The sequence below is a fragment of the Callorhinchus milii genome, unplaced genomic scaffold, assembly GCF_018977255.1.
Source record: "Callorhinchus milii isolate IMCB2004 unplaced genomic scaffold, IMCB_Cmil_1.0 Scaffold4, whole genome shotgun sequence".
Classification (NCBI taxonomy): domain Eukaryota; kingdom Metazoa; phylum Chordata; class Chondrichthyes; order Chimaeriformes; family Callorhinchidae; genus Callorhinchus; species Callorhinchus milii.
In genome coordinates, this window is record NW_024704745.1 from 8,598,501 (window position 1) to 8,623,966 (window position 25,466).

The following is a 25,466-nucleotide window of genomic DNA, read 5'->3' on the forward strand; positions in this document are numbered from 1 at the left end:
TTGCTTGCTGATGATGGGACTGACAGGGCGGAGGACATGAAGCAGGCCTGGGATCACTGAGCGAAGGGAGCAGCCGGGAAGATAGAGCCGCGGGAAATACCTTTTCTGCGGATATATTCCTATTGAGTGAATGCGCTCGCTGCTGGACACGAGCTTCTCCAGTTTCGCTCCACGAACTTCGAGATCAAGGGCACACACTGAACTGCTGGTACCTTCCTGCAGATCCAAAACCATGTAGAGTTTTCGCCCGATCCAGTCCACAGTCATCTCTCCAGGGACACTGCTCAGAACGCTCTCAATAAGCTGACCAGGGGATTCGAGGAAAGAGAAAAAAAAACAAAGTTTAGCTTTTCAAGTTAAAATGCGTTGGTTAAGCTGGCAATGATTTGCTGTAAAAATACAGAAGGAGCTTACCTGAGTCTGATGTTTACCGTCCAAACTTGTGCTCATAATCATGTTTTCCGTCAAATAATACAGCCTCTGTGTACGCTTTATGTATCCCATGTCCTTTACAGCAGAAACAGGCATCTTCTGCACCACTGTACTGGTGTCCATATCCAGCAGAACCACCCCTTTGTCCTTAATGGCCAACAGATAGGGTACAGACTCCGTAGCTAGGTGCAGGGAAGGTCATTGGTGATGGTGGGTCTCAGTGCGTCAGGCGCTCGGCTAACAACGCAACTTCATTTTAATTCATTCATTTTCATTCATTCTAATTTTAGTCATCCACTTTACGATATATTCTGTGAAGCGCTGCGAGACGTCTCAACAACGCGATAAGGCGCTATATCAAATGCAAGGTGTATTATTAAACAGGACAGCTCCAGAAACACGTGGTTCAACAAAAGAAAAGAATCCTGCATTTGATGCAGCACCTCAAAGTCGAAACACCTTAAAGCTCATTACAGTAATTGCTGTTAAGTGTATTGTCTTGTATTTGGTAGGTGAATGTGGCAGCCAGTTTGCACACAGCAATGTTCCACAAACAGCTAGGACTGTTGGCCAAGACACTGGGAAAATATTCCCCCCAACGTGAAAGACGATATACAAATGTAATTTTGTTTGTTGTTTGTTTGTTCTTTTCGACTAGTGCTACAGGATCTTTAACGTTCAACAGGCAGACGGCACCTCGGTTTAACATTTCAAGGATTGAAATGGATTATTATTATTATTAATGATGATTATTATTATCATTGCTATTATTTATTATTGCTTCACCAAGCCAATTAGAATTGAATTGGCCTTTTGACCTGATTCACATGTTGAGAGGAAATTTAAAACAATCAATGACGTGACTGGTGTTTAATCTTCCTGTGTGTACACTAACCTGTTGCATTTCCCATCAAAACAGGTGTTCTGATGCTTGATCCTGCATTCGTGAACCCTCCCACCTAGAAAAGGCACAAGCACGCGTTACAACACAATTTTTATCACTCATAAAGCAATTCACAGCACACCACAGAGAGATGAATCAGTTCCACATTAAACATCAAATGGCACAATAAATATTTTTGAACATTAGAGTCAATTTGCGCACAGTAATGTCCCACAAATAAACATGAAGTGAATGGCCAATTGTTGACCAGGACACTGGGAGAAACTCCCTTCCCTTTTCAAATAGTGCCATGGGATCTTTATCCGAAATGCAGTGTCAGTCTAGACTGTGAGCTCATAGTCACAAAGACATGGGGCTTGAACCCATATCCTTCATGACTCAGAAAGAAGTGTTCTACTGATTGAGAATCATAGAATTATACAGCACAGAAGGAATCCATTCAGCCCATCGTGTCTGTGCTGGCTCTTTGAAAAGAGCTATCCAATTCAATCCCACTCCCCCACTCTCTCCCCATAGGCCTGCAAACGTGTCCTCCCAAATTGTTAGCATTCCTGCCTCTGAGTCAGAAAGCCCCACGATGGGATTTGAAACTCTCATAATCTAAGATGACACTCCAATACAATGCACTGGATGCATTTATTGTCGGAGATACCACCTTCAGGTGAGACGTAATACCTCTGTCCCTTCTGCCCGTTCAGGTTGATGTTAAAAATCCCAAGCACTATTTGAAAAGAGAAGGGAGTTTCTCTCCGTGTCCTGGCCAACAATTCCCCCAAATAAAATTGGTCACTCACTCACTCTATGACTGATTGTGGGACATTGCAGTGCACAAATTAGCTGCCACATCATCCACATAAATACACATAGTCACGCCACTTTACAGGAAACTCCTGAGAAGTGCTTTAAGACATCTTGATGACGTGATAAGGCACTATGTCAAAATACAAGCATAATAATTATTATTTTCTGTTTCAAAAAAAATTGGAAGATGAGGGAATCATCATTCAATTTCTATTGAACGAACAGAACTAGGTGTTCCCAACATCTCTTTTCAGTCAGCACGTATCTCACTGACAATTAAAGGCCAGTAAGCAATATGCCCTTTGGTGGAGCTCAGCTCATACACACAAATCCCATCACTGCACAGTAATCCAAGCAGGTAATGTGACCACAGCTTCCTGCTCCTTCTCCAGCTAAAACCCAGTCAGTACTGCTCTTACAAGTACAATAGAAAGACAGCATTAACTTCAATCGCCAGGGTGGAAGATTACCATTGATACAGAAAACCCAAAGAGACTGAGCCACATTTTAGGAATTCACTGCTGTGTTGACATTTCGGATTCTTCCCGATGTAATTTATCTGGCAATAGGAAGCAGCGGAGGATCTAAATAATGAAAGGTGCCAACAATCTTGCCAGACAGGAACTAATCTTATTGGGAAAATATTCCCTGCAGCATATCCCCAGTGTTGGCTGCCACTCCCTGCCACTGCGGTGACTTGCTCCCATAGGGTATATTGGTGAGCGCATTCACCTCGCAAGCGAGAGGACCCGGGTTCAATTCCTGGGCAGGGCGAAACCTTAGGCAAGTTTCCTTACTCCACACGCCTCTGCTTACAAGAAGTTTCGTGGCTGTGTATTTGTAGCACCCCAAAGCGTTTTTGTAGGAATTATGGTCACATGTAGTGACTGCTTTCTTTGTAGCCAAATATAGCAGCCACATTCTGCACATATAGGTCCCACAAACAGCCATGAGGTGAATAACTGGTTTAGATCATTATTAGACAGAAAACCAGGAGAAACTCTTATCTCTTCATAAAGAGTGGATGTTTAACCTCCACCCAAAGAACAAGCAGACAGGATCTCGGCTTACCAGCTCTTCCAAACATCTCAGAGGATGCAGCACCCTCCCTAACACCGTACTAGATTGTGAGCTCAAAGCCTCAACATGGGGTTTGAACCCATAACCCTCTGACGACCCACTGTGCCAAGCTTAAACTACCATGGCACTCTCTGAAAAGAGGAGTCTTCGAAAAAACGGGAGTTTTGCCGGGTGGCCGGGCTAAAAGCCCCCAAATTAACTTACTTATTCCCTTCGTGGATGATTGTGGGTCATTAATGTTCACAAACTGGCTACTGAGCTCGCTCACAAGATACACTGTCACTTCGCTTCACAGAAATCTCTTTGATACTTCCTCACGTGAAAGGCAATATACCAAACATAAGGATTATTATTATCATCATTATTATTATTGCCAATGTAAAATGGAGTTTTCCTTTAAGTTCCAATTCCACAAGAATACAACTACTTTGTGAGTAATCATGTGTTAAAATGGGTAAAACACCTGCTGGGTAAAACAAAATAAAAGCTGAAAAACAGAGCTAATTTGAAAAAAATGAAGCAGTTCTGGAATGAGTTTAAAAGTAGGAAATGTGAAAGCACACAGAGTACATTTGAAATAAATAAATCTGTCATTTGACATAGGGACTTTCATATCAGGAAGCAGTCTGAAGGTGATTCGCAGGATATACAGTAAAGTGTAGAGAATGAGTAGAGACGGCAGATTTACCTGAACACAATAGTTTTTCTCCGGGTCCGCTCCGTGAATCTTGAAGGTGGTGGTGTCCGCGCTTACGTTGACCAGTGCCCCGCGCTCTGCAATGGATGGGCAGTTCTCTGTAGTGTAGAAGACTGTGTAGCCCCTCAAAACACCGTTAGGATGGGCTGGCTTGTTCCACCGAAATTCCACTTCTGTGTCCACAATGTCGCCCTGGACATTTCTCTGTGGGTTCATATAAATTCTTGGATTCTCAGGAGCAGATGGTGCTGAAAAGACAATAATCCTTATGTTTGATATAGCATCTTATCATGTCTTCGAGACGTCTATAAATAGTTCATAGGTTATACTGTAAAGTAGTGGGTCTGCGTGTTTTATGCGCGAAAGCAGCAGCCAATTTGCACGCAGCAGTATCCCACAAATAGCCACAGAGTGAGTGACCAATTTTATCTGGGGGACTGTCAGTCAGGACACGGGGAAAAACTCCCTTCTCCTTTTGAATCATGTACTGTATTCTTTAACTTCCACCTGGACAGGCAGATGGGACCTCGGTTTAACGTTTCATCCGGAGGACAATGTAGACCATCTCACCCCCCACTACCCCCCACCTCAAATCCTGGATGTTATTTGCATTTAGAAATAAAGGAAAAATAATTCTAAAACTAAATTCTGTAAATTTCTAAGGTTGACCATGAAAGCACAATCGCCAGCACCTTTTTTTTAATTATCCTATTCTCAGATCGTATGATTTTCAGGTCAGACTAGGCTCATTCAAGACCCTCCTTCTCACCTTCAAATGGATTTCAGCCATTGTACCATTTATACATAGCGTCTTTCATATTGGGAGGACCTTTCAAAGTGCTGAACAGAACTTGATAGGCACTGTTGAGCCTATCCAGAAGATGGGTAGGGAGGGGAAAGAAAACTGAAAACACGGTCAAAGAGTTACGCTTTGACAGATTTATCAAATGTTGGGAATGTGCCTTCACTGTTTTCAATTGCAAGTTAATTAAAATGCACGTTAATGTTTAATGCACGTATTTATGCCAACGTACCAGCCTCTGGAGAACGAAGGCTGGTTCGTGTCTGCTCTGCAGATCCCCAATATGTGTACGATTTCACTGCAACATCAAACTCCGTGAAAGGCTCCAGCCCACTTACACAATAACAAGGAACACTGAGATCCTAAAAGAGCAGCAGACGGAAGCTTTTAAATATCAACGGTTTTCTGTCACCAACTCACCACCTCAAGTTAAAGAGCAGGTAAACAAGATAGAGGTGTAACAAGATGGGACTTCAGAGGGACTTCATAAAGGTACAATTTTTTTTTAATGGGATTTAAAAAGGTAAACCCAGAGCAATACTTTAGAACACATCAACACAGTGGATTAATACAATATAGATTTAGAAAGGGAAATTTCAGGACAGACACCAGAAGTATTTCTTTACTCAGAGGGTAATTAACGACTGGAATACATTGTTTGGAAGGGTGGTTGAGGCCAGGACACTGGACTGATTTGAAACACAGCTTGATGCAGTGATGGGCGGTTGGTAGGGTAGCTGTTCTGGAAGGATGAGATCAAGTAGCTGGGACCGCTTTCTTCATCCGAATTAATCTTGAAATTTAAAAATGAAAGCCAAAATTACAGGACCTTTCTCAGTGTCAGAATCATAGTCACACATACCACACGATTTGTTCAGCAGATAATTGAACGCCAATGTTTCCAATCAACATTTCACATTCAATACGACGAAGGGGCCATATCTGTATAAGGAAAAGACACTTGGATCATGCAGAGCAGTGTTCATTCTGACACTTACCTCAACTTTGAAGAGAGTTTGAGATTCAAACCAGTAAAACAGCAAACCAAAATTCACGTTTCTTGCCTCTCTCCATGAAATACAGAACTCTGAAGAATTTCCTTGTATATTAAATGAAGCTGCCGGTATTGGCTCAGGAATCACAAGTGGAAGATCAGAGAAGCCATCTAGAAGGAATGCAAGACATTAATAAGTGAGTGTTGTCTCTCTGTCTTCGCATGGATGATTGAACTTGCCATGGGTCAAGCTGAAAGAGATCTAGAGGTGTTAACTGACTCAAGTATCACACACAATGCCAAAAGCAATAAACAAGGCAAACAGGATGCTGGACTGTATTAATAATAATAATAATAAAAATCCTTGCATTTGATATAGCGCCTTATCACATCTAAGAGATGTCTGCAAGCGCTTAACAGAATATACCGTAAAGTGAATTGACTGTATATTTTGTGGGTGAAATCAGTTAAGTGTAGATCGCCGGATGTTCTACTCAGGCTGTACAGTGTTCTGGTCGGTCCGCACCTTGAATACCGCATATGCTTCTGATCAGAAGGAGGCTGTCCAGACCTTGGAGCTAGTGCAGAGGCGAGCAACAAGAATGATTCCCCAGTGATAGATGAAAAGTATAGTGGGTGTATATTTTGTAGGAAAATGCAGCAGCCAATTTGCACACAGCAATGTTCCACAAATAGTTAAAGAAGTGAATGACCGATTTTATTTGGGGGATTGTTGGCCAGGACACGGGAGAATTTATTTACAAAACTGCAATGGGATCTTTAATATTCACCCGAACAGGCAGAAAGGACCTGGGTTCAACATCTTAGCCAAAGGACGGCATCCCCATCACTGCAGTACACTGCAATGTCCGCTTGGACTACGTGAGTTCAAAACCTCAACGCGAGGCTCGAACCCGTAACTCGCTGATTCTGAGCCAAGAGAGAAAACAACTGAGCCAGGCTGACCCGCTTTCCCAAGTCACGCAGTCTACAAAATACACAGTCACTACACTTTACAGCAAAGCCTGGGAAGCGCTCTGAGATGTCCTCTCGACATGATAGTTGCTATATCAAAAACACGAGGATTATGATTGCAGTTTAGTTTTAGTTTCTCTTCCCTACAGAGATTCTTGGAAGTCAGCTTTCTGGACGCCATGTCACCATGTTATCTGCTGTTGGTTAGCTCCTCGGAGATTGGGTAGTTCTGTTTTGAATTCTGCTTCTTTCCCCTGTTTAAGTGGAGCGTGATCCTATCATTAGCACGCCAGGATACTCCTCAAGCCATTTATTTCTATTTCAACCTGAATTGCCCTGTAAACTAAGCAAAACATCCAATTGGACACTGAACTGTTAGATTTTGGCAGCTGTACTGTGCTTTGAAGGTAATTATATAGAAAATTGCTTCAAAAATTCCTCCCCCCACACACATGAACACACGCACATGCACACACACACACACATACACGTTTCTAAGCTTGCCACAACATTTGGGGGAGGCCCACTTTACTAATATACTGCTTTCAATCAGTTCACAGCGTTCAGACTGCGTGGAACCAAATGACTGCTAGCAGATGTAGTCAAAGGAGATTTCCTTCCTCATATCAATTGGATTCTTCTCCTGGGCTTTACACAGCAACCCTTCAGAAAAGAAATCACTGTTGAAAGACAGAACTTGTAGTGGAATCAAATACAGCAGGTGGAACACATAAGGTGATTCGCACCGAATGTATATCCAACTAAGGCCTTCTTCATTAAGTGGAAAAGGCAGCAGTAATAATCCTTGCATTTGACATAGCCCCTTTCATGTCGGGAGGACACCTCACAGCACTTCACGGGATACACTGTAAAGTGCAGTGACTCTGTACTTTGTAGGCGAATGATGCAGCGAATTTGCACATAGCAATGTCCCACAAAGAGCCATGAAGTGAATGAATGAATAATGGTTTTATTTGGGGGACTGTTGGCCAGGACAATCAGGAGGAACTCCCCTCTCTTTTCAAATAGTGCCATGGGATCTTTAGCGTCCACCTGCACAGGCATAGAGGGGACCTTGGTATTAATGTCTCATCTGAAAGATGTACCTCTGACAACTCAACATATACCCAGCAGTTCATTGGAGTATCAGCCCAGACTATAGGAGTTCAGATTCCTGATGTAGGGCACAACTTTCTGACTCAGAGGCAAGAGTGCTTGCAACTGAGCCAAGCTGACACTAATAATAATGTAAACAACCCACATTCAATTCCCCGCACAGAAGATATTTGTTTGAGGCGAGCGACACATTGAGCGCTGGGATCAATTGTATTTATAGGTACTGTATTATTTTTCAAAGAGAGAGTGGGGAAGCAGTTAAGTTACATGAATGCTTTAGATTTTAAACTAAACCTGCAATCTGAAATTGGTTTGGTATCTGCAAATACACAGATTAGTCCCAGTTTAAACAATCACACTCGACTGAAAGCGAACACGTTTCGATAGAGCCCAGGTGCATTGCAATAGAGCAAGTGGACAAGTCCCCATTAAGGGCACGTCATTAAAAAGCGCGAAACAGTGCAGGCGCATCGCGATAGATAATGGCCATGTTTTCATTTTCTTCTCAGCACTTCAAAAGCAGTCCAACAAAAAGCTTATTGTGACTCACCTGGCAGTGGTTTTGGGTTCACCACAGTAAACGCTGTCACAGACACTGAGCGAGAGATGTGAACAGCTTGGCTCCTTTCCAGTTCTACTATCTGCAAAACTTCTTCTTCATTGATCCAGATCAGCCGGCCACAGTAGTACTGGAGTGCATGTTGGGAGGTTTTCAAAGAGTCAGAGAATAAGACCATTTTAGCTGTGCGTCCATCACTGTGCCTGGAGGGGGGGAAAAAAAACACAACAGTAATACTGGGTTAGGGCAATAATCAGGTGATCAAAATCAAACAAAACTGGCACGCCAAGCTCTAGCTATGAATTTTGGCAAAATAGTTATCTCTTGATGCTCACTGGACTCAACGCACTATACTTTGACTTTCTAAAATAAGTAATAACACTTGCATTTGACATAGCGCCTTTTCATGCCAAATCTCTCAAAATGATTCACAAAGCTCTCTGTAAAGTGCAATGACTGTGAATTTGCAGGCAGCCTCAATAGCTTATCTGTGCGCAGCAATGTCCCACATGAAGCCGATCAATTCAGATGAGACTTTAAACCGAGGTCCCATTCAAATGGACGTTAAGTGTCTCACGGCACTGCTCGAAAAGAGAAGGGAGTCTGTCCTGGAGTCCTGGTCAACAATCCTCCAGATAAAGTTGATTATTCCCTTCGTGGCTGTTTGTGGGACATTGCCAAGGGCAAATTGGCTGCCGCGTTCACCTATGAAATGTCACTACTCTTTACGTATTTCTGTGAAATGCTTTGAGAGATTCTCCTGACACGAAAGGCACAACATCAAATGCAGGGATTATCATTCTTCTTGTAATTCAAGCATGTAATATTGCACCTTCCAAAACAGGCCAAAAGTATAATTATACGAACTATAGGAATCACGGTAATGAGAATTATTGAGACCGTTTGTTTCCTTTGATTCACTTACCCTTTCTTGACAAGGTCAGCCTGATATATTTCAAGTCTGGTGCTATCCTGGGTCAACCAATACACTACACCATGATCAAAATCCACTGTCAACCCTGAAATCTAACAACACGATATGTTGAGAAACACAAACATTTCACACTCGCCCAGTCTATTTTTTTTCCCGCTTAGGTTCGAAAGGGGTTTCTGAAATGCTGTTCACCTGTTTACCCGAAAAATTAGGCAGTTCTTCAATGAAACCCGGTCGTTTTCCGTTCATGAGAGAGTATTCCACTGTCTGTGCCGTTGTCCAATACATGTAGCCCTGCAGCGCATCCAGCTGGAGATCCTGGACCTTTCCAACCACGACTCTGACTTTCACAGGTACGTCGGCATCCAAAGGCAGCCGAAATATCTTCAAACGACAGACAGAGAAAGATACTGATAAGTAACAAATGAGGCGAGTTATTCCAAAAATCACTAGTGCTACAACAGTACTACTACTACTACTAGCTTTCCATTCTGGGCTTATTGCACGACTGTTTGTGGGACATTGCTATGCGCAATTGGCTGCCACATTTTCGCCCACAAAATACACAGTCGATTCCCTTCACAGGATACTCTGTGAACCTGAATATACTGTCAGCTTCACAGAATATACTGTAAAATGAATTGAGGTGACTCAATGACATGATAAGTCAAATGCAAGGATTATTATATTATTATTATCATCATTATTGCATCAAAACATCCCAAAGTACTTTGTAGAGGTTCCTGTAAAGTGCAGCATAGGGGTATCTTGTTGGCGGACACGGCAGCCAATCTGTGCATGGCAAATTCCCATAAACGATCACAAAGTGAGTCAGCAATTTTATCCAGAAGACAAGTTTCCCAGGACATTGAGAGAATGGCACTACTCAAAAAGAGAAGGGAGTTTCTCCAGGTGTCCCGGCCAACAATGCTTCAGGTAAGATTGGTCATGTTTGCAGGACATTGCTGCGTGCAAATTATTTGTCACATTGGGCCTATAAATACAGTCACTTCACTTAACTGTAAAATTCTCTGAAGCGCTTTGAGACATTTCAAAGACATGCTGAGGCGCTGTATCAAATGCAAGTACTATTACTCCTGTATCTCACAAGCAAAATGCAACAGCGTGATTTAATCTTACAACATTCTTTCTACTAATATTGCACATCGACTGCAAGACCTTAGAGGGGGCAATCTTTTTTTTGAATGTTAAGAGTGGGTCAGTCACAGAGTCGTTAGAACACTAGAATAAGCCCACAGGGGTTTAGCACGGACTATGCACCATTTGGAAATTGGGTATCAGTTTGTCAGGAAACAGAAACGTTTAACATTGCAACAACAACAACTTATATAACGTCCTCCACTCAGGGTAGCATCTCAGAAGAGGGTAGCATCCCAGAAGAGGGTTTCCTCTTTATCTGCTGGCACTCCCACCTTCCCAGAACAAAAGGATCATTTGAACCAGGCACTTGAACTGTGAATAAGTCTTGGTCAGGATCACGGCTACTTGTCCCATACAATACCTTTGATATTAATAATAAGCCTTACACTCGATATAATACCTGTCAAGTCGAGAAGACTTCTCAAAGCACTTGACAGGAATTTACTGTAAAGTGAAGCGACTGTGCGTTTTCCAGGCAGACTGAGTAAATGAAGCACTTTGAGACATCCTCCCAACGTGAAAGACGCTATATAAATCTAAATTGTGCTGCAATTGTAATGAGTAAAGCGCCATTTCTTAATAATTTAATGCTTTTGTAGTGATACATCGAGGCGCTCTGAAGCGTACATAATTTCTCTTGTTGTCCACCCAGTACAGGGTGTTGCTTATCCAGTCCAAAGCTAACGCTCCCACGTTCTGTGAGCCCTGCACGACCACCGTCTCACTGCCCGTCTCAGCCAAGGATGTGATGTGAGCCACGCCGCTGGAGTTTGCCCAGTAGAGGGTATTATTGACCCAGTCCATATCTGCGAAAGGAAAACACAAAGCGTTATCGCAGATAGGTTACATCATTGGAATAGGGATTGTGAATCGGGATTAAGACTATTCAAACAGGAAAATGCAACAACAGCAGCATCAATATCCGGCCTGCTTCATGCCCCTGCCCTACCTGCCCCACCATTGACAATGGGGCTTTCAGACAATCTCCCCCCACTCTCTGTAGCTCCATCCCAGAGTCCCTCTGACTAGCTTCCTCTATCTCTTCGTTCAAGATCCGTCTCAAGACCTACCCGCTTGACTGCACATTTGGTTATCTTTCTCCTCCTCACATTCCTCAACTCCCACCCCCAGCTGGGTGACAAGCCAAGACAAGCAAAAGCCCCTTGGGACATCCTCCTGATGGGAAAGGAGTTGGATATTCTAAATTAATGTGTATTGTTGCATTATTATTATTTATTAATTAATAATGTAATTAATAAATCGCATATTTATTGACGAGTAGTAATTATTAATATATTCGTATTATTAAGGGGGTAATAATCCCTCCAAAAATAAATACAATCGATTACTCACTTCACAGCTGTTTGTGGGTCACCTTTGTGCGCAATTGGCTGCGACGTTTCGCCCACAAAATATAGTCAATCCACTTTAAAATAGATTCTGTGAAGCACTTTAATAAGGCGCTGCATCAAATGCAAGCATTATTATTATTAATATTATTGGATATAGCACCCTTCACACAGGGTAGGGTCATAATGGAACGGTAAACAAACAGCGTGGCCATGAAATGTTCTTTCACGTCTCGTGGCTGCTGTCCTCCGAGGGCAGAGAGCTTTGAGCCTAAACCTCTGTCAGCTGTTACAGGACAAGTCTGATCTTACTTCCCCGGGTGCTTTTCTGTATACCGTGACAATCAATCGGGTTTAATCATACAAGATGTTTTCAATTTAAGGCAAAATCAAAGAAATTGAAGAAAACGTTTAAAAACAGCCCGGATTAAGTAAAGGTAACAGCCTGCCAAATGGATGTCAACCAAGAGGAAATAAATAACAGCCGAAAGGTAAAGGCTGTCTTAAAGTAGCTGGTCACCTGACAATCTTAGCTGCAAAAAAAACATGTGTTGCAAATTTTGTGATCCATTTTTTTTATGAAAGAGTTTAAACTCCTCCAACTCATATCTGGATAATCTGGGGAATTGACAACATTGTATTGTATTGTCAATTTGGGGATTAAGAGAGCAGGAGTTGCAGGTTATTGAAACCTGAGCTCCAACAACATGGATTGGATCATGAAGCTCACAAAGGGTGCTGGAGGCCAAGACATAGGGCTGATTTAAAAGCAGCCTCATGTTGTGCTTCTTGGGGGGATGGTAGGGTGGGGGTCCTGGATGGATGAGAATGGTCTTAATAATAACAATAATAATTATTCTTGCATTTGATAGAGCGTCTCCTCACGTCGTCGAGACGTCTCAAAGTGCTTCACAGGATATACTGTAAAGTGGATTGACTCTATATTTTTGTGGGCAAAACGTGGCAGCCAATTGCGCACAGCAATTAAAATAAAACTGTCTTCTTCATCCAAACCGATCTCGTGATGTTATGATCCTGTGCATGTCAACGTTCATTAATCCCCTAGAAAACTTCCACCCTCAGTAGAGTAAATCAAGTAAATCAGTAGAGCCCTCCGCAAAGCAGGGCTAGAGGCCAGGTAAACCATCAGGACTTTAGACTGGAAGCTCACAGAGGAAGAGAAACAATATTGGGGAAGGCAGAGACAAAAGTAGGGCTTCTCTTTAAATCCAGTTGAGAAACCGGGAGAGGCTGGGAGGGGGGGTCACGTGTTCCCCTCAAAGTATTAAGCAAAAGAGGCCTCCTAGTCTCAGAGGCACAACAGTCTCACCACAACATATCAACAGGTCATAAGACTACACGTTCAAGGCTCTCTGGGCAGGTCCTCAGTGCCGTAGCACAGGAAAAAGGTAATTATTTTTAATGGTGGTTTTACAATAACAGAACTGTAAAACGTTTATTGCTAATCAAAGCTCCCACCATTAAAAGATGTTTTGGCAGGTTAGTTTAATACAAAAGATTACAGCCAGGTTTAACACACCACAAGTTCCACACTGTAACTACTGTGTACCTTTTACATTCGTCACATTAGGCAGTGCAATTTCATTCTCAAATTTATCCAAGAATACTTTCCAGGTCCCAAGATCAGTTCCTGCTAGGATGTAGGGGCTGGTATCTTTAAGAAAACACAAAACATAGAGCAGACTTGAATTACCAATGTTACATTTACAAGCAGAAAAAAAATCCCATCAAATTAATATAGGAAAAACTACATTTGTTAAATGTGCAAAAATAATCACAAGGTTACTTGGAAATGAACGAGTCTAGTTACAATAGGGAGTCATTCCTAAATATTTGGGACAGGCAAAAAACTAACACGAGGTGCTGTTTCCATTTGACAGAAAATTTTCAGATACATTTCATTTTCTAGGAACAGAGATCAGTACAGTGGGATATTGCTGGGTGCAAATTGGTTGCTGCGTTCACCTACAAATACAGTCACTACACTTCACGAGTAAAATCACGTCAAGCGCTTTGAGACATCCTGACAATGTGATAAAGCTCCATATCAAATGCAAGCATTATTTATTCTCAGAATGATTTGGTAATTTACTATGAGAATCTGCTTACCTTATTGTTTTCTGCGCCATAATTTTATATCACTTTACAATTTGGGATACATAGTGAGCTACATAAACAGTGGGAAAAAGTGGGAAGCTGGAAAGATACAAAATCTGAAAGCATCGGTATCCTTAAAATATAAGCCAAGGGTTGTATTCCAATCTTGGTATTTAAATAACTCATTGAATGTTTTGTAAAGAAGTGCATGTTCGACATCTAGTGGCAAGGTTAAGTACTGTCCCAATTTAATACATCAAGTAGAAAAAAGTGACATTTTCCCCAAATGTTAAATTGTAAATCACAAAGATAAAGAGAATCATCTGCATCAGTACATCAACATGTTATCTAGCCTTTCATGTGAGAGACGTTTAAATTAAAACCCTTTCAGGAATGATAAAAGACCTAAATTTATTTTACAGATAAATCTCCAAAATCATCCTCCACCAGTACATCATATCTGAAATTAAAATTGCCCATCTGTACAGCATGATTTCTCATTACATTTATAAATGTATATTCAAACAATTCTGTCAGTCACCAGTCAGAATCATAATAATCCTAATAATAATCTTTGCATCCTTTCATGTCACTTAGCTCGATACACTGTTAAGTGTAATGACTGTCTACGTATATTTGTGAATGCAGCAGATAATTTGCCCTCAGCAATGTCCCACCAACAGCCAGGAAGCTACTGACCAATTTAACTGGGGGATTGTTGGCCAAGACACGGGGACAAATTGCCTTCTCTTTTTAAGTCGTGCCATGGGATCTTTAACTCCATCTGAACAGGCAAACAGGGCCTCAGTTCAGCATCTCATCCAAAGTGTTAGAATTTACACTTTTTGTATAATGTTAAAATCATAATAGATGTTGCGAACGGGTTAACTTTTAAGTTAAGTGTGGGGGGCAACTGGACTGACACTCATGATTAACACTCAAGAGCAACAGAAGGCAACCCTCAAGAATAGCAGCTAATGAGCAAGTTGCTTAAACTAGAGGACCTTGGTACCATCCCGGGATACTGATAAGAAATAACCAGTCACTTAAAAGGAATATACTAATGATCCCACCTAACAAAATAACAAGCATCAGATAACAGGGGTCTTCAGGACAATGTGTATGTGTGCTGAGGCACGTACACCCCATGAGGTGTTCACGTGAACCCAACATGATTTCGACCAGGTGATCTAATGTCCACACCATGGTTGGACGAACATCGGTATAAGAGTTCCGATAACTTTGTGTACGGGGCCGTCCCGGGTCGCGGAGACAAGGATAAGAGAGATGGAGCCGTCCCGGGTTGCGGAGACAAGGTTACGGGAGATGGGGCCATCCCGGGTCGCGGAGACAAGGGTACGGGAGATGGGGCCGTCCCGTGTCGCGGAGACAAGGGTACGGGAGATGGGGCTGTCCTGAGCTGTGGAGACAAGGGTACGGGAGATGGAAGACTGAGAGCTGGAAACACTAAGACTGAGGATATCAGATGGAAGATTGAAAGCTGTAAGCAAGAAGACTAAAAGCATGAAGAATCAAGCTTAATAATAATAATCCTTGCATTTGATATAGCGCTTTTCACGTCGGGAGGACGTCCAAAGCGCTTCACAGACACACTGTAAAGTGAATTGACTGCACATTTGTGGGCGAACGCGGCAGCCAATTGCGCACAGCAATGTCCCACAAACAGTCGTAGATTGAAAATGACCAATTTATTATTGTTTTTGGCTTTTGGAGGAATTATTATTAGGCTCTGTGTGGAGTAAGGAAACTTGCCCAAGGTTTCGCCCTGCCTGGAATTGAACTCAGGTCTCTCACTTGCAAAGCGAGTGCTCTAACTACTGAGCTACAGGACTCCTTGTGTGCTGTAAAGACACAGTGTTGAACTCGAGATATCTACGGTGGTATTATTCCGTTATAAGATCTGTTGATTGTACCGACCTTTGGTCTATCGGGATATTGGGGAATAACGAACGAATAATAATAAAACAGTCTGATATCTGGTTGCAAACGGATTATGGCTGATTTTATTTTCTAACAAAAGGATGGCACCTCTAACAACGGAATGCACCCCCAGCACTGTAATTGAATGTCAGTGCTGTGGTCCTTTTACCTTGTTGCAGCGTTGTTCCGTAGAATATTGAAGACCATGGACCTTTGCCTCCTGGAGATGATGCACGCACCCTAAATCCATACACAGTTGAACTGTTTAAACCACGCAACGTAATGTTTGTTGACGTGATTCCTTCCTTATGGTTGCTTACGATGTCACTTGAAACTGTCACATCATATGACCACTGCTGCCAAGCATTCGGACCTATAATTGAAAGTCAATGCCACTGAACGACAATCCTTCTCTCCAGCACCAAGCTCCATGAGCTGATCACCCCTATCCTCGCCGGGCTTCACTGGCTCCCCATCCCCTAGTGGATCAAGTTTAAGATCCTCGTCCTCACTTTCAAAGCCCTCCACGGATTTGTTCCTCCCTACCTCTGCGACCGAGTATTGGCCTGCTCCATGTCTCCCGCCCTAACCGCCCCATGGTTGGCAGTCGGACCTTCAGCTTTTGAGCCCCCATCCTCTGGAACTCCATCCCAGAATCACTTCACCTTTCCTTGTTCGAGGCCCATCTCAAGACCTTTCTCTTTGACCGTGCCTTTGGTCATTCTCCCACCCATATCCTTCTTGGCTTCCACCCCTCTGATTCCAAACCCCAACCCTGGACTGTCCAGCACCTTGGGAAATCATTCTGACTTGATAGGTGCTATATAGATGCAATTTATTTTTGTTGTTGTTGCCGCCATGACAGCATCTCTATTGACTCTCTTAAACCACCTCATAAGTTTAAAGACTTCTATCAGGTCACCCCTCAACCTTCTTTGTTCCAACAGAAGTTAAGTGCCTTGCGCAAAAGTCTGAAACCTACAAATATTGTGGAGAAGAGACATTTAGATGCATTTAACCTCTTTCTCCATTTAAAACTGTATCATTCATTTAGTGGGTGAGTCTTAGATGGACCATTCTTTAAAGCCTTGTCTTTCTATTTAACCAAAGAGGTTAGGGTAAGCACATCTAAATGTCTCTTCTGCACAATATTTGTAGATTCAGTAGCTAATTTTGCCCAGTAAATCCTCGATAAAGTAAGCATTATTTTACAGAACTAAACATTGGAGGTTAAAACAAAAAACAATCACATACCAAGTCCAGCGGCCGCTAGAGGCTTTCGCCAACTGAAAGCTGCTGAGTTGAATCCCAGGAGAACTTGGAGGTGTGTAGGTTCATGAAGAGGCACTGGTAGTGGCTGGGTGGACAAGCCCCATAAAAACAAATTGTCAAAATCACCATCCTTTAAAAAACAGTGCTTCACATTCACCTCAATAGGGTACAAACTCCCTTCGTGTTCCTCCGCCATATAGACCTGCCTCCCTGTGCTTAAGAACCACAGGTTACAAGCAAGAGCCAAGAGCCGGACACTGGTTGTATCGTCAAATGGCAGTACATGGTCCATGCTTGCCTCCGTCCCGTCCAAAAAGATGTAATGCACCGAGCCCCCTCTGCTGTTGATGTAAACCACTCTTTTAAAAGACGGGTTCACAGTGAAAGTCAGAAGGGAAGTATTCATGACTAAGGGTTCCAGGAGGGAATCGCGGTCATCAGCCTCCAAGTCTAGCCCCGGTAAAACCCTGCGGTACAAACTGTCTGAAAACCCAATAAATAAATACCTAGACAAAGGGATGGAGAAAGAAAAGGTTAAGTGGAATTCATCGAATCACACAATGACACTTGCGTCTGCCAATGTTAATTCTCCAACCTGGTGTCTAACAGACCATTCCTGCACTCCAGTCCCATCTGATCCAGGCTAGCACGCTCGCCTCTGGTTGGGGGTTCAAGCTCCATGTCGAGACTCTGAATTCACAAAGTCTAGGCTGACACTCAAATGCAGTGCTGGAGAGGGAGGAATTTCTACCACCCCCACCACTCCACCCTTGTTTGAGGATTTTTTTGGCCAGCCAGACTAGGTCTGACACACTCAGTGACCCATCTCGCCATGCTTAAGAGTATCCAAACCCTCATGTGCGTGGAAATTTCCATTTCTCTGGAGTGGAGAAATGTGCAAGCACTCTCTCCGGAGGAACGCACTGGACTCACCTCATCCCAGGACGCTGAAGCTTAGACTGGCAAGAGCCAAGGCTTAGGACCTATTTCAATTTTCAATTGAATTAACATAGGCAAAAGAAAGACGAGGCTTCAAAGAATGGTCCGTCCTAGACTCACCCACTAAATGGATCCACTACAGTTTTAACCGGAGAAGAGTTTAGGGTAAGCACAACTTCAGTGGAGCAGTTCTTGAGATCACATCGTAATACCTATAAAGAATCCAAATAATTTCTATTAATCCTTTACAGTACACATTTAGCAAGGACCATGTTGTGTCAATGGACATAATCACTACCTTATTACATAAAACAAATGAAGTAAAACCCCGATATAAGATTGTTGTTGGGGGGTGCCCAAAACCAAATCTCTCAGTATTCAACCATCCTCCGGAAGAAACATTAAACCGAGGTCCTGTTGCCATCAAAGATCCTATGGCATTGCTCGAAAAGAGAAAGGAGTTTCTACCCGGTGTCCAGGCCAACAATCCCCTAAATAAAATTGGTCATTCACTTCATGGCTGTTTGTGGGACATTGTTGTGCGGAAATTGGCTGCTACATTCACCTACAAAATATACAGTCGCTACACTTCACATTAAATCCTGAAGTGCTTGGAAAGATCCTTCTGACATCAAAGGCTACATATTAAATGCAAGGATTATTAGATTATTTATTATAGTATGTTATTATCATAACTTCTTATAAATCAATAAACCCATGTTATAAAACAATGTGATGAAGAGCAGCCACCAGTCATCACCTGCACATCACAGCATCACCAATAACATTACTCAGAAAGTCATCTGCCTTTGCATCCTACCTCTTGGAACACACCTGTGGCCACCTTCCCCCTCCACTTCATTTCCTCTCTCCCTCGCTCGGCACCTAACCCTACGTAAAGCTGTTCGTAAGTAAAGTCATCATTACCTTCTGGTCTACAACAAAGTAGAGTTTGCTGTACAGCCAATCAACAGAAAGATCACTGATGAGTCGGTCACTCTGATAAACCAGGCGGAAACTGCTCCAGCTGTTTAGGGAAAATACCCAGATGTTCTGCCCCTCAGAAATGTAGAGCTCCTTCTTACGAACATCACCGGATATTCCTGGTTCATGTGAGGTGGGGAGAAGGAACATAACTAAGCAAGTGCCTCATTCTTGTATTGTACATTACTGTAAGTGCTTAATTTCTTTTATTGTACATTACAGTAAGTGCTTCATTCCCGTACTGATTATTCTTTGCACAACTGGTTTGTGCTTGAACCGAGGGCAGCGCTAGGTTATCAGAATTGCCGACCGCATTACCAGGGTTGTAGGTCAAACTAGTTTCACGAGTGGAGCTAGGCTTGGAGCACGGGGCAATTGTAAATCACCGATGTAAATCCATTCGAGGGCCAGTCACACTTAACAGCTGAATGAGTCACTTATTCTGCATCGTCAGAGCAAATTTAAGATGGTCTCGAAATGAATTAAAGGGGATTTTATACATCTTTGGGGAGAAATTACACCTGGGCCTAGATTTATTCCATTTATGTAGCATTTCAGAGCATCCAGAATTTAAAATTGTTATGATGGGCCAAATGGCTTTTTTTCTGGGCTGTAAAATTAAAACAAAAACTTCAAAGCTAAGACAGAATTCAACAATTCGCCAGTTTCTGGACGCTCTTGGAACACTAAGTAAACACACTGCTGTGGATTAATTAGCTGACACAGTTCACCCACCAAAATATATAGTCAATTCACTTTACACTATATTCTGTGAAGCGCTCTGAGACTTCTCGACGACGTGATAAGGCGTTCTATCAGATGTAAGGTTGATTACTATACCAGTGATTCTGTGAGTGATCCAGTTGACTCTGGAACAGAACATCTCTTCCAAATCTCCAGGTTTACTTTCATACAGGGAATTGTTGCTCGACAGCCAAAGGATCAGACTTTGGGATAACTCTGCGGAAAATATATTTTCAAGTTTTTTTATGTCAATTATTTAAACAGAACAGCAGTGCGATTCTTTAACTCCAACGGGATTGACTTATTTCATTTTATAGGGATTCATTTTGCAATATTTCTTTGCGGGGTTTGAGTACCACGTACAGTTCCAGTCACCCCGACATAAAGGGGCTGCCTGAGGGCAGTGCAAAGGAGATGCTGCCAACGAGGATGATCCCCAATGTTAGAGGAATTAGTAATGAGCAGCGATTAAACAAGCTGGGATTCTTCAGCCTCAAGAGAAACAGTCCTAGAGGCGATCTCATCAGAGATTCATAAAACAATAAAAAAAATCCTATGGAGCACTTTGATGCATTTGAATAAGACACTATATTATGGAGTCCCAAAGCGTAGTGGTTAGCACTCTCGTCTCGCAAGCGAGAGGACCCGGGTTCGATTCCCGGGCGGGGCAAAACGTTAGGCAAGTTTCCTTACGCCATACACCTCTGTTTACCCAGCAGTAAGGAGGAACCCGGTTGATAGTCGATTCACGGAATGCTTTCGGGGGGAAATAATCCCTCAAAAAAAAATTGGTCACCCAATCCATGATTGTTTGTGGAGCACTACTGTGCACAATTGGCTGCCACGTTTCGCCCACAAGAATATACAATCAATCCACTTTACAATATTTTGTGAAGCGCTTTGAGACGTCTCAACAACTTGATGAGGCACTGTATCAAATGTAAAGATCATTATTTATTATGATTATTAAAAAACAACTTAGAATGAATAAAATGGTAGCCCACAATGAGGCAGCATTACCTCCAGTTAGTGTGCAATAAAACGGTTGAATTACCTGGCTGAGACAGGGTGCTGATATTGGTAATGGCTGCAGGTCCAAACCCTTCAGTATTTCTAGCGGCTATGGAAAACCTACAGAGTCGTCACACACAAAAAAAATTTACATCGATAAAAAAAAAATTGTGGTGCTCTGCCGAAACAAAAGAAAAGTTAAGGTTTATTCATTGTCAACAGAAGAAAGATGGGTTTATTTTGCTGTGGATCTATTTTTCTACATCTCAGCTTCGCAATGTTCAGTGAATTCTTCTGAAATGAAGCATCACTTTCTTATAAAGGCAACAAGGGTGATTTCTGGAAAGGGCCATCCAGAATTTGTTCCTAAACACAACTTAAGGTTACAGCCAGGCTCAGGCAGTCGCCTCCGAGTCAGAAGGTTGTGGGTTCAAGCCACAATTCAGGACATTGAAATCATAGTCTCGGTTGAAACTCTGAAAATCAATAATAATTTTCTTTAAAAAAGAAGGGAATTTTCCAAGGTCAGCAATCCTCCAGATAAAACCAGTCAGTCATTTATTTCATGGCTGTTTTGGGGACATTGCTGTGCACAAATTGGTGTTCACCTACAAAATACAGTTTGTGTACTCTACATTTGTATACTCTACAATTCTGTGCAGCACTTTGAGACATGATCTCGACATGAAAGATACTATATCAAAAGCGATGATTAGCATACAACAACTTACATTTATATAGATCCCTTCATGTGGGCTAGCGTCGCGGAGCACTTGACAGTGGCAGAATCTGACTCCAAGCCAGGGGGAGAGGAAGAGGGGAGGTGACCATAAGCACGATCAAAATGGAAGGTCTTTAGGTGGAATTTGAAAGTGAGGAGTGAGGGGACAAGGCGGAGAAATTGAAGTAAAGAGTTCCAGAGTTTTGGGGTGTAGTGGCTGAAGGCACAGCCACCAATGGTGGAGCGGAGGGGATGTAATGTTACAGTATAGTATAAAATTATAGTAAAATTGCCTCGTCCAACCGTACACTTAAGAGACAATTTGAAGTCCAAGCACATATAAAGTACCTGTATGTTGTGCCTGGTTTAATAAGGTAGATAGAATAGCTTTGTTGCTCCCTGTCTGCGTCCCTGAGGAAACGCTCAGTGTCGCTCCAAAGTTGAATATGGTAACCAATTAATGGTCCATTAAGGAACGCGGGTTTCCTCCACTGTGCAAATACTGAGGTAGGACTGGGGCTCTCGATGCTGACAATCTCAGGTGGTAATGATGGCACTGCAACAAGAAAAAAATAGGCCAAATGACTTTCCAAAACAACTGCAAATCATTGATGTGAAAGCTTAAACTTAACTTGTTTACTAAGCCGAAAAATACATGGCTTTAAACCATCCACGATATAAATTGCTTGTCAGCTTTGTGTGGGTGTCAGCCCAGCTCAGTTAGTTTTACTCTTGTTTCTGAGTCAAAAGGTTGTGGACTCAAGCCCGAAGTCGGGACTTTGAACCCACAGTCTAGACTGACATTCCCATGCAGTGCATTGTCAGAGGTGCTATCTTTAGGATGCGGCATTAAACTGAAGTCTCACCTGCCTGTTTAGGTGCATGTTAAAGATCTCTTGATACTATTCAAAAAGAAGAATGAAAGGAAGCTTTTTCTGTGGCCAACAATCACCCAGATAAAATCAGACATTCACTTCAAAGCTGTTTGTGGGACAACGCTGTGCAAAAATTGACTGCCACATTCCCCTAGAAAATACACAGTCACTACACGTTGAAGCACTTTGAGACATCCTCCCAAGTGAGAAAGGGGCTATATCAAATGCAAGGTTTAATGTGTTAGCACTTTGGGACGTCCTCCCGATGTGGAAGATGCTATATCAATGCAATTTTGTTGTTGCTGTACAAAAGTACTGAGGATCATTTTTAAAATCACGGTACATAATGCAAAAACCTTATAGATAAAAATTAATAATAGCTTTCTTTAAAAAAAGGCACCTACCACCCTGTGGCTTGGTTTTGTACGGTCGGCTTTCGGGCGAGTACTTATATTGGCTGTCTGTTACAATCCACATCACTCGAAAGACGTACTCGGTGTATGGGTGCAGCTCCGTGAGGTTGTAGGCAGTATTCTTCACAACCTGTACAAACAGTAGATCATGCACGCAACACGTTATCAACAGAAGCTATGACAAGCGCCTAAGAGGAATCTTTAATCTAGGATCTGGGTCAGAAGTGAAACTGCAGGCGGTTTCAATGTTATCGTCTAGGTTTCTGCTCCAGTTCAAGTCTAAACAGTAAACGAGGATGGACGCGCAATGCTGAGTTACTCAATACCCACTTCTGTGTAGATCCATTGCCCAAGCAGCTCTCTGTACCTCCACTGGAGAACGTATCTTACTGCTGATGAACCTGCTCTTTCCCATTGTAAAAGAACAGATGAGCTCTGTATCGTGCTGGCTACTGGAGGTTGAGGATCACTGAGCGATTCTATTCACATACAAAAAATATTCAATTATGTACTTAAAAGATTATATAAACATCAGACAATGACCAAGAGAAATTATGATCACCAATAATAGAAAGCGCCTTTGAGCTAAAAAAACGCGGAATGTGATATGCTAATCGTCACGAATGTTAAATCATGCCGTAGGATGTAGCGACTCTTCACTGCATCAAACGTTTCAAAGCACTTCACAGGATGGACTGTATATTGTAGTGACTGCGAACTTGTAGGCCATTAGAAATGAGACCGCATTGCACAGGTTCAAAGGTCATTCGTGTATAATGCACTGATTATTCACTGTACTATTAAATAATAATAAACCTTGCATTTGATACAGCACCTTATCATGTCGTTGCAATGTTTCAACGCGCTTCACAGAAAATACTGTAAAGGGGATTTTACACTGTATTTTGTGGGTGAAACAGTAAGGCTGAATTGGAAGGACTGAAATTAACTTTTAACGTTGAATTAAGCTACATGAATTGCACTGGGATATAATGTCTGGCTTGATGGCTCCCATTAAACAAGAGCGGGGAGGGCACATTCAGCCATGACAATGTGCAACACAGTTGATGACTAGTCATGATTGCACCTATACTGATGTTTGAGCATAGGAGTGAGACAATACTCCACTTTTCGCACTTATTATTTGAACAGCAACAATGAATAATTGTATTTGTACACCGTCTTTCACGTCAGGAGAACATCTCAAAGCACTGCACAGAATATTCTGTGAAGTGCAGCAACTGTGTTTTTTATAGGCAAACGCGGCAACCAATTTGTGCACAGCAATGTCCCTCAAACAGCCATGGAGTGAATGACCAATTTTATTTGGTGGATTGTTGGTCAGGACACCGGGAGAGAGAAACTCCCTTCTCTGATAACTCCACTAGATTTTTAACATCCCCCTGAACAGGCAGATGGGGACCTCGGTTTAATGTCTCATCCAAAAAATAAAACTGACAATACAGTGCACCCCCAGCAATGTTTTGGAGTATCAGCTTAGACCATATGAGTTCCAAGACCCAAGATGGGGCCTGAACCCACATCCTCTGACTCAGACTGACCTCAACTGAGCCAAGCTGAGACACAAAGTAAATTAAAGTTGACATGAAACCAGCAAGGCCCCGTTTGCGCATTTTACAAGAAAGATTAAGACTCGTTGCTTTTACCCATTATGTGAAATCCGTAAGACTCCTCAATTTTCTTGCAGCCATATCGGCAGAACTGGACCTGGATCAAAAATGCGACTACATTAAACTCAGGCTAGATATACATAGAATTATAGGAAATCAACACCAATACAGACCATTTGGCTCAACTAACCTAAGCCCACAAGATCAGGATGGGGGTGCAGTTTTTTTTTAAAAAATTATTTATTATATTCAAATTGTCAAAAAATCAGAAACAAACCCTCTTTGTCACTTCGCCACAATGTCCCCTAACAAACAATTATAACTTTTTATTTAAAAAAACATAGATTTAGCTCAAAATCTGTGACTGAAAAATATGCAAATTAAACAACCTAGTGGTTACAGGTAAATAAATACTCTTGACTAAAATCTTGAAAGAACCTAGAAATTCTTGGAAAGGCAAACAGAGCGTGGAATTTAAAGGGAGGCATTTTTGTTTTCATTTCCTCCTTTCAGCAGAGCAAAAAGAATCAGCAACTGAGCTTCCTTTCACCACTTCACTGGTTCATTAGTATAGCTAAGCTGGTTATATCATTAGCATGGCTGAATCTCAGCCTCTTTATTCAGCCCCTCCCTTTTTATAGTGCGCTTCATGCAGGATAGCAACTCAGAGCTGCGTACAGTGGCAGAGTTGGATGTCAAGCGAGGGAGAAGGAGCAGGTGTCCATTGGCACAGTCAAAGAAGGGGAAAAAAATTAACTGACGGAAAATGAGATTCAATGGAGATTCATGCCGAAAACCATTTCTAATCACTGACATGCTACATCATTGACTGGAATTCTTCTGCAGAGAGAATGAGATTTCATGCCTTGCATCTGACGCGTTCAGAAACTTGGGAATATGCCCATTACTCATCACTCTTCTCAACCTTTCTCAGCTTTTGGCAAACTCGCCTGTCTACGCAGAATCTGTCTCTGCAACAAGTCTGCCCAATCGCAAGCAAAAGAAAAGGTCAG

At 42.2% G+C, this 25,466-nt stretch overlaps 1 protein-coding gene across 1 annotated transcript in view; it reads right to left on the bottom strand.

The window, feature by feature from the left end:
- Positions 1 to 24,493, bottom strand: part of LOC103180093 (proto-oncogene tyrosine-protein kinase ROS-like) — a 79,857-nt gene extending 55,364 nt beyond the window's left edge. Inside the window, exons 1-20 of the mRNA XM_042334030.1 lie at positions 24,490 to 24,493; positions 23,153 to 23,301; positions 22,814 to 22,952; positions 21,883 to 22,090; positions 20,857 to 20,933; positions 19,899 to 20,018; positions 19,002 to 19,177; positions 18,195 to 18,286; positions 17,118 to 17,641; positions 13,375 to 13,479; positions 11,083 to 11,261; positions 9,487 to 9,678; positions 9,286 to 9,386; positions 8,352 to 8,563; positions 5,715 to 5,719; positions 4,949 to 5,078; positions 3,906 to 4,162; positions 1,328 to 1,391; positions 415 to 614; positions 101 to 303 (exon numbers count right to left, since the gene is read on the bottom strand). Of these exons, the coding sequence (XP_042189964.1) occupies positions 101 to 303; positions 415 to 614; positions 1,328 to 1,391; positions 3,906 to 4,162; positions 4,949 to 5,078; positions 5,715 to 5,719; positions 8,352 to 8,563; positions 9,286 to 9,386; positions 9,487 to 9,678; positions 11,083 to 11,261; positions 13,375 to 13,479; positions 17,118 to 17,641; positions 18,195 to 18,286; positions 19,002 to 19,177; positions 19,899 to 20,018; positions 20,857 to 20,933; positions 21,883 to 22,090; positions 22,814 to 22,952; positions 23,153 to 23,301; positions 24,490 to 24,493 (3,137 nt within the window). The remainder of the gene's footprint in view (positions 1 to 100; positions 304 to 414; positions 615 to 1,327; positions 1,392 to 3,905; positions 4,163 to 4,948; positions 5,079 to 5,714; positions 5,720 to 8,351; positions 8,564 to 9,285; positions 9,387 to 9,486; positions 9,679 to 11,082; positions 11,262 to 13,374; positions 13,480 to 17,117; positions 17,642 to 18,194; positions 18,287 to 19,001; positions 19,178 to 19,898; positions 20,019 to 20,856; positions 20,934 to 21,882; positions 22,091 to 22,813; positions 22,953 to 23,152; positions 23,302 to 24,489) is intronic.
- Between the last annotated feature and the right edge of the window lie 973 nt (positions 24,494 to 25,466).